Source organism: Rhinolophus ferrumequinum, chromosome 5, assembly GCF_004115265.2.
Source record: "Rhinolophus ferrumequinum isolate MPI-CBG mRhiFer1 chromosome 5, mRhiFer1_v1.p, whole genome shotgun sequence".
Taxonomy (NCBI): domain Eukaryota; kingdom Metazoa; phylum Chordata; class Mammalia; order Chiroptera; family Rhinolophidae; genus Rhinolophus; species Rhinolophus ferrumequinum.
The window spans coordinates 41,180,781-41,195,674 of NC_046288.1; the positions used below are offsets into that span (position 1 = coordinate 41,180,781).

The 14,894-nt window shown below is 41.7% G+C and overlaps 1 protein-coding gene across 5 annotated transcripts in view; it reads left to right on the plus strand.

Moving 5' to 3' along the window:
* The window catches only part of AFF1 (ALF transcription elongation factor 1), a 172,310-nt gene that overhangs the window by 78,386 nt on the left and 79,030 nt on the right, over nt 1-14,894 (plus strand). For all 5 annotated transcript variants that reach the window (XM_033105974.1, XM_033105978.1, XM_033105976.1 and 2 more), the window contains 2 exons: nt 11,916-12,036; nt 12,439-13,347. In XM_033105974.1, the coding sequence (XP_032961865.1) occupies nt 11,916-12,036; nt 12,439-13,347 (1,030 nt within the window). The remainder of the gene's footprint in view (nt 1-11,915; nt 12,037-12,438; nt 13,348-14,894) is intronic.

Sequence of the window (14,894 nt, forward strand, 5' to 3'; positions counted from 1 at the left end):
GATAAATACCCTTTGTTATATGCAAGTGAACTGCCTGTTGGCCGTGATGGGGAAAAGATGATATACTCTGCATATAAATGTTCATGGTTGGGCCAAAATCCAGCCCAAAGAATCTTGACAAGCTTTGTATGGCTCATAACACTGCTTAGCAGAGGTCAAAATGAAGGAAGACTCCTCCAGAAAAACAATGACTTACTGTTTAGCTTTTAGGAGATGCCAGTTATAGCGGGTGGTAGGAGGTGAGCTGGGGTTATGATGAAAATGAGAATATTTAGAAACATGTAATTGTTACTTGTTGCCATATAAAATACCCATACATGTTTCCAGTTTTCTCCTATAATAATCTCCCTGTTCTTCCTACTTGAAATGTCTGTGGAATGAAATGGTAATAGAATAATGAGACTTCCTCTACTTTTTATAGCATTAAACTTTCTGTGAAAACAAGTGTGACATACGCAGTTTAACCCAAAGGAGAGATAACTAAGTCAAGATGAAAAGAAAAAAATGCCAGTGATTCTGTAAAACACTGTTTTATGAACACTTTATTCTTAACGTTTTTGTTGTGTTTTGTATAATATGGAAATAAGGTTAGATAGCTTTGTGTTTTTATGTCCATGTGTGTGTTAGAGCCTGACAAAAACTTTGTTGTAGAAAGTTTCTCTTCGTGTGTGTGTGTCCACGGCAGCCTGTTTTTCACTAGCCTTAAAATACAGCTGGCAGTGCTTCCTAGGACTACAGTTTGTGTGTTTGGGGAATGGAGGATCCTTGAATTTGGTTTTGGATATATTCTCCCATAATGGAATGAGCTTCATTAAATGGATAGAGGAAGAGCTCTACACTATTTTGTTGTTGTTCAGTACCTGAAAAATGTGTTGATGGGTCTCTACTCATTTCAAGAGTAAATGTTTCTTAATATTTTCATCTTTAGAGAAATAAATTGCATCTTGCCAGTTTCCCTGTTATCCTGTTATTCCCCACTGTTCTTATCAATACACAGACATTGCTTTTCCTTTCATTTTCCAAGTGTAAGCCTTTTCCTGTTGCTTTTTGCTGTTGGTTAGCAAGTCTAAATGCTGAGCATTTGTTCTGGCTGAAGCTGTACTTGGTACATTGGCCCAGTTTCAAAAGGTTCTTCTTATCGTATGTGGTGCAATTGGTTCTCTGGAATGTCTGTGTTACGTTCAGTCATTGGGAGGGACTCTTCCTTTTAGAAGGCTAAGCCCTGTACAGTTTTCCAAGCTGTTCTATAGAATGTAATTCATTCAGTTTGGTGTATGTTGGGAATTACCTGGGGCTTATGTGGTTAAGGGACAAAATCCACGTAGTATGTTTGATTTCTTATGACTGTAGAATTGGTCTCATCTTTAAAAATAACAAGAAAACAACTTGCTCCTGAAAAATTTCTTGAGGGTAGAGTTGCTTTTTTTTTTTAAATCCTCTTACGGATAGTTCAGCAATCTCACGAGACAACAAGATAAATTTGGAAATATTTTTTCTTTTTTTTTTTCTGGTGTGGCATTTGAAAATTTGATGTATTAATCAGTTATTTACAGGATGCTGTCCATAAGTGCCTAATTTAAACATACTATCTTTTGAAAACGCTTCTGTTAACTTCAAATTATATGGTTAAAAACAAAAAAGAAACCACTACTTGAGACTCTGCCTCTGTATGCAGAATTCCATCCACTCAGCCAATATTCTTTTAGCTTAACGGGTTAGTGCTGCGCACACAGTGAGAAGTAAGAGAGAAAAGGGGACTGACCTGCAGTTTACATTCTTCCTGGAGCTGAGTGTGGGGAGCCAGAGAGAATTAAACAGGTAATTGAATAGACAAGATAATGCTAGATAGTGAGAAAGCAAGGTGAAGTGCTAGACAGCTCCTGCTGGTGGGGCAAAGTGGCCATTTAGATCTGAGACCTCCCTGGGGAGTGGATTTTGTTTTTTATAACCTGAGATATTAGTGACAACATCATCCTTAGCTCTAGGGACAAAACATTCACACTGGGACCGGCGGAACACAGCTTGCATGGTTCAACTTGTTCCAGGCATGGAAAGGCAAGTGGGGCTAGTATTTGAGGAAGGGCAGAGGGAGGGGAATCCATTTGGGAGGTAGCAATTAAGAGGACGTGTGCCTGGGATGGAGCCTGATAGCCCAGGCTTCCAGGTTTTCATCTCGAGTGCCTAGGGAAGCCGATGGATGGCGTGCTTTCAGCAGTGGTAGGAGCCACATAATCTGATTTGCATTTTAAAATTCTCTCTCTAGACCTTGTATTTTTGTTTGTTTGTTTGTTTTCCCCCACTATGCATTTATAGCAGCATGGAGAGACTTTTCATTGTGGGATTTTGTTGTTGAAGTTTTAATCCTAGAGACAATTTATTCATATTCTGAATCTTGTTGGTTTAAAATTAAATGTGTATTTGCTGTAAATGTTGCCCAAATATTCTTTTCTTTTTGATGTAGTATTTGTGGACTTTTATGACTAATTAAAAAATACGGCAAACTGCAGAGTAAAACCTGTAACATTAACTGATAAACATACGGTGTTATTAGCTGAGGCAGCTTTCATGGCTGATCTAGGAAAGAGTGACGTCAGCTTCCTTCTAGGTTTGAGTCATTCAATGGGCACAGCAGTCTGGTTTTAGGTATCAGACAATGAATCATATTTTGTCATCAAATAATAAATAAGACCTGCAGGATTCAGGAGAATTCTGGATTGTTTGAAATTGAGTAATGCTTGAATATTGACTTGACTTGTGAACAGTGGAAGAGGGTAAGAAGACCAACACCCTGTGCAGTTGAAAATTCTTGTATCACTTTTGACTCCCCCTGACCGTAGTTATTTCTTGGTATCCGCAGGGGATTGATTTCAGGATTTACCACCCCCCCAATACCAAAATCCATGGATGCTGAAATCTCCTATATCGAGCGGGGTAGATCAATGCATACAGTCTCTGCTTTTGCAGCCCCCTAACCTCGGATCAAAAATAGTACAGGTATTTATTGAAAAAAAAAACACAAAACTGTGTATAAGTGGACCATTCAGTTCAACCCTTTGTTGTTTAAGGGGCAACTGTAGTTATTTCAGTCAAAGATATACATTAAGCATCACTCTTTGCTGAGTGCTGTGCTCTCAGGAATAGCTCTTCGTCCTTGCCTTGAAGGAGTTCACAGCACAATAAGGAAAATCTCTAGGCCCGTGCACAGTCCATGTCACTTTTGTATATGTAAACAGGGACAGATCCACAAGGACAGACGCATCCCGGAGAAAGAAAGAAATTCACAGCAGGGATGGGAGGTGAGAGTGGAGGTTGAGGCTAGAGGCAATGATATTTTGGGAGGTTTTGAAAGTCAAGTTAGGAATTCATTAGGGAACTTGGCAGAGAGAAGAGCTGTGCTTTCGCCAGCTTCCCAGCTCCTTGTGTTCAAAGGGTCGAGAGGCGAGGCAATAAGTGGACACTCCATGATGGTTGAGCGGTAAGTGGAAGCCAGGTGGTGAAGGGCATAGCTTGGCATACGCAGTCATCAGCTTTAATCCTGTCGGCAGCAGGGAGCTCAGAAAGGTTAACAAAACTTGAAGCTTGCTTGTCTACATTCTTTCTTAGTTTGTGACCACGACATTCTTTTAATTTGTGGCCGTAATGATACAGACTTTCACCAGCCTCATTATTTCGTAGGCATGTGGTGTGGTCCTTCATGGTCAGTGGAGTGTGTAGAAAGGGTGGCCGGGCTCTGGCTGACCTGGTACACACCAGACTTGCGGGGGAAGAGCCACCAGCATCTGCCCGTGTTTCTGGTTGCTGCCAAATGTGCAGTGCTAGCAAAGCAGGCGGTCAGAGGTGGCTCCCATCAACCAGGGACCTTTGTAACTAAAGGGGGAGACGCAAATAACCACTCAGGTGGCAGATTTCTCTCTGGTGAGTCTGTTGCCTCTATAGGGGATAATTTCTGTATGTCCTTTCAATTAACTGCCAATAAGTCTTGTCAGCATTTTAGGGTCCACTTCCCAGAGATTGAGTTTTTTGGAGTCTGTCAGTAACATTAATATGTTCTAATTTTAAGTTACCGTAAAAACAAATATTTTCTTAACTCCTAGCTAGAGATTGTCAAATCACTGAGGTCCAGAGTGATTTCTTTTCACTGGTGTGCTTTATGTAATTGTGTCATTTGCATGTTGGCCTTCCTCAGTCAGTACTAGTTGTTGTTTTGAATGTGTTTGGACCACACGGGACTTGATGTACTGCACACGGGAATGCATTAGCTCATCGGAGTCCTTGCACCTCATCTTACTTTGTTGGAGCTGTGTGTCCCCACCCTCACAGTTTCCCCCATTCCGCCTTAAGACCAATTAACGAGGAACACAAGTTCTTGTGTTTTTCCATCTAGAGGGTGAAAAAATGCCTCTCAACATACATTGCTGTGATCTAGTAAGAGAAACAAAGTAGGTTAGAGTGAGACTACTCCAATTAAAAAAGAGCAGCAGCTGGCATTTGAATTTTGGAACTAGTCTCTAATGCACTGCTCCATGCAGGTGGGTCTATAATTATTATTTACTAAAAAGCTAAGCCTAGTCCAGGGCCCGGAATCAGGGCTTCCAGTGAGAGTTACCTACCGCCAAAATGATCAACACCCTGATATTCTTTACCCCTGAGCTTGAGGTCATTATATGTATATGAGGCTATTTCTTTGTTTTAAATCAGAACTTGTAATGACACAAATAATAAATGAATATCTTTTTGTGAAAAGGATGTTAGAACAGATGTTTAAATAAAATACTCCCTAAACCACTACATTACCACCTACTTCTTTCATCCTAATTTGGCACTTGCTGATAGATTTTTGTAAAGTTTATCCTTTCAGACCCTTACTGCATAGTAACAGGCAGCTTCATTTTGAAAGGAAAATTAACAAGAAATGACTTCCTTTTTGTGTGCCCACGTAGAGGCTGTCTCAATTTAGAACTCATGCTATGCCTTGAAGTTATGTAAAATATCTTAAAGATTAATTCAGTTTTGCAAAATGGAGTCACATACAACAATTTCAGTATTGTAGTGAGATTGAGCGTTCTGTGGCAAGCAGGAGTGAATAGCAGAGAGAGCTGTTACTTTGAGATGAGCTCCTGGCTGCTCCTTCAGGAAAACAACTGTGACATAATGCTCTTTTGTCATTTCACTTGGCTGATGTTTATTTCCTGTGTAAAATCAGATTCTGTCTTAGGATTAAGTCTTTAGTGTTTTTCTTTATATTTATTGTGTGTGTTAGGTGATGGGAGAGGTAATGAAGGTGAAATCATTGAAAGATTTAGCTGAGTGACTTTTATTATGAGAAAGCCAGTTGCACACTCTTTCACACACACAAAGCAAGAGGGGAGAAAGTTCTTCGTTTCTTTGAAGCAACATTTCTTCTGCCTTCAAAGATGGAGCCCCTTTGATTTCTTTTGTTTAAATTGTATTTATGAGTCATACAGCTTAATGACAAAACTAATTTTGTGCTTTGAAGTAATTGACATTTTTTTCATAAAGCCAATGTGTGAAAAATGTTCCCTGTACTCTAGGTTGTGGGAATAGAGGAACATGGAAACAAAGGGCCAGAAGCTGGACTTAAAAAGTCAACAGGTGTGGCTTCCACAATAAAGTCACTTGCACAAGTAAGAACCGAGGCCTGCTGTCATTTTGCGTCCGACACTTTGGGACACTTATACCACCACTGTTTAAGCCAGGCTCGCCCAACTTTTTTGAACAGACTTCTTGTGAGGCTTATGTTTTGTTCTCTCCTTTGTACGTTCAAATCAGAATTCCATAGTGCCTCTAAAACAGTAAAAAGAGTCATTCCTTTCCATTTAATAAATGTATTCTCTTGATTTTTAGAGTTTCCCCTTTCTTTCCTGCCAAATGTCTCTTCAAATGCCTCCGAAGATAAATACTCAGGAGAAATTACACTCTATCCTCCAAGGGAGAATTAAACTTTTAAAAGGGAGTTCTAGAGAGAGCTGGTCACGTCTCTCCGAGGAAGGTCTGTGTGAAGTGACCAGTCGAGGGTGATAAATGGGTCCTCAGCTGTGCAGAGCCTGCCCTCTGGACCGAGAGTTGCCATGGAAGTGCCCAGTGGCATTCAGCGATCCTGCATGACTAACCTAGATTTGCAGCAGGACACATGGGCTCCCGCCTGGCAGAAGGAAGGTGCTTCCCGTCAGATGATGGCGGAGCCAGCACACCACCCCACGTCTCCGTGAAGGCCCAGTGCAGGCCTTCCTGGAACTGTCTGTCCTCCTTCCACACAGACGCTCTCCTTTTTAGTGCAAGGGACAGAGAAAAAGGGGGGGGGGGGTCACTCTCACTGATCCTTACTGAGCTGTGAGTTCTTCATTTTACCACAGTGTTTTCACACATCCTCCCATACCCCCCAGGAGAAAGGTTTGAAAAGCCCGAGTAAATGTACCCTGACAGGTCCCAGCATGGGGTTGACTAAATGACTGCATTCAGGAGCTGAATGGGCAGCTCCGAATTCCTCAGCAGTTTCACCACCTCTTGGAAAGTGAGAGCACCCTGACATGTTTGAGGTTTCCAGGCTTCACTCCGACTCCTGTGCTGATACATGGAGTGGTGGAATTCTGTTTGCAGAAACGTGTGACGCAGCCACCTCAGTGGCTTGTGCACGTGTGTTCTGCAGGCTGAGTCTCACACGTCACTGCTCTCACACAGTCCTGGAGACTGAAGCCTGTGGTGTTCCACACTGGTCTTTCTGGTTCACTTAATTTTAAAAAAATGTGGTGGAGGAGGTGGTTTGATGCATTTTGCAGAGATCTTTTTGCTGCACCAGTGTTGAAACTTGCAGATGGTAGACAGTAGTGTATGATCCAAAAGCAAGAACTTGGCTACTGAAAGTTACTCTCTATCTAAAATTATTTTTGCAAACTTCTGGTGGAACTCATGGGTGTCTACCTGGTGGTCAGACTTTGCACCCTCCCCAGAGGCACATCAACACACAGACTTGTTTTGTATGCAGTCAGCTGCTTCAAATCACCAGATGTTTTTGTCTCCCCAGGTGGGGTCTCCTGGGCTAACCAGAAAGCTGGCATCGAGGCCCTAGGAACATGGCCTTTGTCAGTCGGCCAGACGTTCATGGGAGCAGAGCCCAATATCGGGCATAGAATGGCTACTTTGGGGCAAGTTTGTTTACAGCCTGTCCTTGAGAGAAATTAACGTGAAGAGCCCCTTAACACATTAGAGATGACTTGTGAATCCAGAGGGTATGGTGGGGTTGGTGACCTCAAATCTGTAAATTTAAAAAAGGTTCTAAAAGAATTGTAGCACAGTATTTATAACTCGAAGAGCAGCTTCATGCTGTCTCATGCTGTCGACCATCCCTCTCTCAGAGGGCCTGGCAAGCAAGACAGACCTGTCTGGATACATTCACCCAAACATATATTTTATGCTCTGAGATTGCTCTGCTGGCAGGGATACCTGAGTTGTTGACGTGTCCCTGTTTGAGACTAAGGAATTATAAAGAATTGTGAGTGACTACAAGTTAACACTTTAGCACACCTTTTTTCTCGTTGCCCTATTGAACACAGGCTTTGGTGCCAGGCAGACCTGCCTTTCAATTTTTAGATCTACCATTTATTACCAGGTTAATCTCTGAGTCTTATTTTTTTCACTTGGAAAGTAGAGTTAATGAACCCCCTTTCACAGAGTTGTGAAAATTAAATGGGAAATGGATTTGATGTGCCTGAATCCTTGGCTATTGCTGTTGTCTTTTGGTAATTCTAAAGTGATCTGTACGGCCCGGAAAGCGTGTGCTCTCCTGTACTTCTCAGAATCACCTAGAAACGTGTTAAAGATGCAGCTCTCAGGCCCCATAACAAAGCTACTGAATCAGAAACTTTGGGGGTGGGTCTCTGTAAACTATGTTTTAGCAAGCCCCCTGCTTCTGATGCTTGCTCAAGGGTAAGAACCGCTCATCTAACACGAAGCGCTGTGTAGAAACCCGTAAAGGAGAACTTGTAACTCTATTCTGTGTCGGAGAGCAAGAAAGTCTGACAAGGCAGGTGCTGGGAGAAGGTGACCGATCCTGTGCAAGTGACGGGGTTTTTCCCCCACACTAGAGGGAAAAGCGCCTGTAATTAAATGAAGTGGTAGTCAGCTTGCAATTATTCAAGGATAATTACAGATTTTGTGAGTCGTGGAGGATATTTATTGCTTCTAAAAATCCCCTCATTTAAAATTCTTCCATCCACCCCCTCTTTGCTTGCACCTTGTTTTAAAAACGATGTGTAGAGACTGAACAATGGTTTACTCATGCTACGAATTGTATTCAAGTTTTTTTTTTAAATTTACATTTCCCCTGGTTTCAAAAAACGGAACCAAGAAAATATTCATGAAAAAAGAAATTGCCTAGTCATTTTAACAAACCATTTCTTAAGCTATTGCAAACTTGGAATAAGTAGTGAGTGGCCAAGTAAATCAGAAAACTACCCAGTACACCTGGCAAAAACCTGTTAGTTGTAAGGAGAAGTTAGGCAACCCGGAGGAGTGAGGGCTCAAGGCCTGCCTTCTAGTCCTGGGAGCCATGGACTGGGCACTTCCTGTTTCTTCTGCCTTCCTCTGTCCTTCCTCCTTGGTGAGTGAGACCCATCAGACAGTGTGGGGGAGAGAGAGTTTCTCTCCGTGTCTAGACTATAAAATTCGTCCTGCTACTGAGCTCTTTGCTCACCTCACTATTTTTGGGTATTTCAGTTAAAGGGGGATGGTGAATAAGGGGAAGAAATATGTTCCAAGTTTGTCTCAAAATTGCTGTAGTATTCCATGTCTGCCAATAAAATCTTGGTGAGGGTTTAAAAAAATTTTTTTTTTTTGTTTAACTAAAGAGGTAAAATCTTAATTAACCAGAATCCTTAATTTAACAGGATTTCCTCCTCCCTGTGGGAGGCATGATTTTTTGAATCACATAGGAATAAGCCAGTGTTAGGAATTTTGTAAAATTGGGTTCTTGTCATTTCTGTAGCAGTTTTTATTATTTTGGAATGAACATCTAGAAGCATGGTAAAACCTAGCCGATGCTGAGCTGATCGATTTAGAAATACTTTAGTAATTTTAAACCAGTGTAGCTTTTCTTAAAGACGTGTGTGGAGTTGACAGGCAAATTAAGTGAGGACCCCGAGCATTCTGATGGTTGAGGTGCTGCTGTCCACACCCTCAGCTGTCAATCTGGAACTGAGAATGTGGCCATGGGGGTTCCCTTTTCTGAGACAAAGGTAGCAGTTACTCAGAAGTGGGCAAAACGGCCTTATAAAGCAGAACCAGAGGCCCTGGACACTGACAAGCGAGTAAAGCTAAAAGGACTCCAGTGTTGTAACCAGCAGAATCAGGAAAGGGAGAGCTCCTGTCGTGGGAGAAGAGCACAGCAGATGCGTGTGTGGTGCAGACACCAGGCAGCTTCGGAAAACAGAAGCTTAGGGGTTCAAGTTGCTTAGAGGACAGTTGTGTGCCCCACCCCTCCCTGCAAACAAAGTGGCTGTAAAGCGAGTTTGAAGGAAAAAAAGAAATTATTTCCGGATCAGCCCTTTTACTGGGCTCTCACAGTTGTATGTTAATGTTACATCAGGTTTTTTTTGAGTCAAGGAGAGCAATTACTAAAATCATAAAATAATTTAGAGAGTTCTGGATTAGTCATCACGTCCATTGTGCTACTGTCAACCAGAAGTAAGTCCGTCTGAAATGTGTGAGATTCAGACGATTAAGGACAATTCTCTGTATCCAGTATCTGGTTTAGTTTTTCCTCAACTTTTTCAGTATGTTGACTAACATAAGTTGTTCGCTTTGTAGTGTTAAACGTTTTCTTAAAATCTGATACCGAGGTATGCATCATCTAGGAAAAGTGTCCGATAAGGTTGTCTAAGCAGATAATTCTTTACCACATCCTAATAAATTCAACCAGGTAGCTTTAGCCTCTCTACACCTTTGATTAAACTATAGAAATTGCAGAAGATCAATTTTTAGATGGTTATAATTTTTAAAAGTTGTTTTTGCATATGTCTTCAAAAATTAAATTTTTAAAAATTACAAGTAAGCTTATAAAAATATACTGTAAGCAGAATGGCTGTTGTTTTAATTTAAAAATACGTATTTAATGATCAGCTTCTATACAAAGTACCGTCTTTAGCACCAGGAGAGAGAGAAACATGAGTTTTATTATGGGGCTCACTTTCTAGGGGAAAGGGGAGAAGGGGACAGAACCGCTCAGTATGTTAAGTCAGCATGCTCCCGGTGGACTTGGGGAAGCCGTTAGAGGGGATGACGGCGGAAGCACTGCAGACATTTGCTGGTAGTTGAAAATTGGGGATGTGCGTATGTAGTTGAGAGACAGGCAGAGGCAGTCTGTTTCATTACAATGAAAGCGTCCGAGTCCAGGACGTCACGGCGGAGTGGGGTGCAGGCTGCTGTGACTGGATCGTAGAGGTGCTTTACAAGAGAATCATCCTTCCTGGTCAGCTGGGCCTCGTGGCCTTTCAGTAAAAGGGGGTCCTGGGGTAGAGATGAGAACGCTGCAGTTGTTATATAGGGTATGTGTGGGGAATACTGTCAAGTGGAATGCATGTGGCAGGCCTGCAGGGAGATAGTGGGATCATTTGTAGAGTAGGTCTGCAGCAGATTATGGGGGCATTTAAATGCCAAACAAGGATTTAGAGTTTATTCTGCAGCAGTAAAGAGCCATCAAATGCTTGTTATTTTAAAATATTGAACCAGGGCCTTGGATCGGATTTCTTTCCATGGGCAGGCTAAATTAGAGGGACAAGATGTGGAGGAGGCAAGGGAGACCAGTAAGGAAGCTCTTGTTAGGGGAAATAGGAGAAGTCGTGAGAGCAGAGAGGCCAGGATATGGGGTAAGTGTGTGTGGTGTGTGTCTGACATCACAGCTAGAATTTCTAAAGGTACTTACAGTCTCGGCAAGACAGTTGAATATTTTCCTACTTATTTATTCAAACGACATTGGGGAAAAAGGTTTAGTAGATAGATACCCTAGAAGCAAGTCTCTGAGGACAGAAGTCTTCTATAGTTATTTTCATTACTGTGTTAATATGTCACATGTGCGTGTGCTGGTTGGCAGGGAGAAGCCTGTGTTGCTGACGTGAGGCAAGGCCACGCTTGGGTTAGATGTTCGCTAAATCTGTGCTCTTTCTGGTTTCCATCTCTGTGTTTTGTTTATGAATGCATTTTAACCCTCTTGGTGCTAGGGCTCATGATTTGGGGTACATTTTTATGTGGTTCAAGTGGGGCAATCGGATTATAAGACTTATCAGTAGGTCGAGCTTACCTCTAAAATTGGATTTTCCCATCCTTGGCATTTGAAATAAGAAATAAAAGTGATCTTCTCAAGTTTACATTCCAGGACACTCCCAGTAGAGTAGGCTGAGAATAAAGTAAATGCTGTTTTGGGTGTCTGGTAATCTTTTAATTATGAAATAAGCCTTTTGATTTTAATCTTCCAAAATGTGTAGTACTGATCCAGGAAAACAGCTTTTTTTAAAGTTCACATCCTGCTGACTTTCAGATGAAAAGCTTCCACCTCTACTCCATATTTTGCAAGCCGAAAGTAAAAATACCAGTAATCTTGTCTCCCTTCCACCACTGCCTATAAAAGACTGTTCCTGTTGGAGTCAGTCCCGAGCCACCAAGACAGGAGCCCAGAGTGGATGCTTAGGTTTCTGGAGCAAGAACCGGGGCTGGGGGGTCACAGCCCATTGACAGAGCCTTAATCCAGCAGCGAGTTGAGGGCTTTATGCTTTCTTTAAATCACCTCCCTTGCCATCGCTTCCTCTTGACTTGCCCTTGCCTCCCTCACACATGTACATACACACAGCAAAACTTGGATACTGATCAGTGTTATTGTTCTTGTTCTTTTGTGGCATCTGAAATAGCTTGTACAATGAAGACAGGAACCTGCTTCGAATTAGAGAGAAGGAAAGACGCAATCAGGAAGCTCACCAAGAGAAGGAGGCATTTCCTGAAAAGATTCCCCTTTTTGGAGAGCCCTACAAGGTATTTATTTTATACTTAGAAAGTCTGATTTATCACAGTATTTAACTCTGTAATGAAAATGAGTTTGTCCAAGGGCCACAACTGTGAAAATAAGACAACTTATTCTAGAGATTGTTTCTGAAAACAAAATACGAAAATTCTCTGAAGCTTGTTGTAGTCAAAATTACCTCAATTTGTGGATTTCTTTTGTAATCCTTATCTCCTGTATGTAGTAATATTTGTCCACGACAGCCTTCTCCATGGCGAGTTTAGATTACACGTTAAATTCTGTGTTACACATTAAATCAAGGTGTTTCTTTCTTAATGATGTTATGTAACATGGTGTATTTAAATGTTGGATTTCCTTATGGTGTTTTGTTTTTTTAGGTATCTAACTTTGCTGTCTTATTTTTCTTTTTTCAGACAGAAAAAGGTGATGAGCTATCCAGCCGGATACAGAACATGCTGGGAAACTATGAAGAAGTGAAGGAGTTGCTTAGCACTCAGTCCCACACTCATCGCGTGGATGCTTCTGAAAATAGGTTGGGAAAGCCAAGATATCCTTTATTTCCTGAGAAGGGGAGCAGCATTCCATCGCACTCCTTCAACACGAGTGTTCATCACCAGCCTATGAGCACTCCTGCCCCCGGACCACTGTCTGTTGGTAACGTCAGCCACAATCCAAAGATGGCACAGCCAAGAATGGAACCAGTGCCAAGTCTCCATGTCAAAAGCTATGGCCCCGTGGACAGCCAGCACCTGACAGCACCTGAGGGGTACGGGTCCAGTCACCACAAAAACGGTGAGCGCAGGGCAGATGGAGACTCCTGTGCTTCGATGACAGACTGCGCTCCAGAGAGGGAGCTTTGTCCCTTACTCTCCTCTTTACCGTCCCCCGTACCACCTTTGTCCCCTATACATTCCAACCAGCAAACTCTTCCCAGGATGCAAGAAAGCAGCAAGGTTCACAGCAGTAACAGTAAGAAAAGCTACTGCCCTGCCAAATCTCCCAAGGACCTGGCAGTGAAGGTCCGTGACAAAGAGACTCCTCAGGACACTTTAGTGGCAGTTGCTAGCCTTGGTGTAGCCCCTCCCCAACCACCTTCTCAGACTTTCCCTCCACCCTCACTCCCCTCCAAAAGCATTGCAATGCAGCAGAAGCCCACGGCTTATGTCCGCCCCATGGATGGTCAAGACCAGGCTCCTAGTGAGTCTCCTGAACTGAAACCACTGCCGGAGGCCTACCGGCAACAGACCTTTGAAAAAACCGACTTAAAAGTGCCTGCCAAAGCTAAGCTCACCAAGCTGAAAATGCCTTCTCAGTCAGTGGAGGTGAGTGGAATTTCATATCTGGGGCAATTCCAGCATGAAGAAAGATTCGAGATGGGAGTTTATGGAGAGTTGGGGGCAGGGATGTCATTAGCTTTTGGGTAGGGCAATTCCTTTTTGGCCTCAGGGTCTTGTTGACCTACAGAAAATTCACATCTGAGATGGATTACCGATGGCAGATACTGAAATGTGTTTTGTAGAGAGATTTAAAAATTTTTTATTAAGCCATAATTTACACGTAGTAAAAATATAGAGATCATAAGAGTATGGTTTGCTGTGTTTTGAAAAGTGCGTGCACCTGTATAAACCACAACCCAATAAGGTAGAGGACATTTCTGTCATGAGAAAGTTTCAAGGAAGGTTTTGAGCTGTCTTGTTTTTGTTTTGTTTGTTTGGGGGAACACTGGCTTCTTTAACATTGTGAAGAAAATAATTTCTTTGGTTAATAGTTCATCAGCCCCAGTTAGTTTTTCTTGAGATCCAAACCATAAAAAAGTGAAACCAACGTCAAAATGTTGAGGCAAAGGATTAATTTTTTAAATATTTGATCCTTGTAAATTGTAAGAAACATTGAAACTAAAGTTCTGTTGTAATATTTTTTTATTTACCACCTAAGAAAGAAGAGTGGGCATGTGGTGACATTTGAGAGTGTCACAAATAAAATACAGAATGTTATTCAACTATGGCTGTTTCAAGTAACCAAAATACTGTATCTTTTGAAAGAAATTCCTTTTTCTGTCCTTTTGATAAATGGCAGCATTGTGTTTGAATGAGGAGAATCAGAGAACATATCCTATCACTGAAATTCTCAATTAGCACCAGTGACTCCAAAATTCCAATTAGTAGTGTAAAGTAAAATGTTTGAAGTGAAATTTTAAAGCTTATCTGTTAAGGTAAAGTCTGTGGTTTTGTTTCATCCATTGTGTAAACATTCTAATGTCCATATCCATTGCTCAAAGACTTGTGTGTACTTAGATATCAGTCTTACATAGTGCTAGAAGGTAAAATTCCTTAAGGAGATTCCAGGATCCTAACTGAAAGACAGCTCTTATCTTTAAGAAGAAAAATTTGTTCCTTGGTGATGTCAGCTTTTGGTTTAGAAGAGGGTAGGGTTCTATCCATAGTCAGCTCTTGAGCTGGAGTGTTTCCGGATGTCTTCAGAATGTGAATGTGACTTGTTTGGAGGTTGAGGAAAAAGGAGAAAGGGGCGAATAAAGCAAATGGTAGAAACGACCAAGTCAGCAGGGCTCTACCTTTAACCCCAAGTTATGAAGATTCATCACAATGAGCCATTTATTGAACATTTTGTGCTGTGATTGGCATTAGGGAGAGGGAGCAGAATGAAGGCCAGGAATATAAAGTGAGCTCTGCCCTCCTTGAAAGGGTCAGTCGGCAGCCTACTTTATAATTAAGACAGTAAAGAACTTAATGGGATTTGCTCTGCTTTATTTATCAAATAGGGTCAGTTCTGTTTTCCACCTTTAAAAAAAAAAGAAAAGGGGACAATTTAACATTCATTTCATTCTTTTCGTAAAAACTAAGCAACTAAA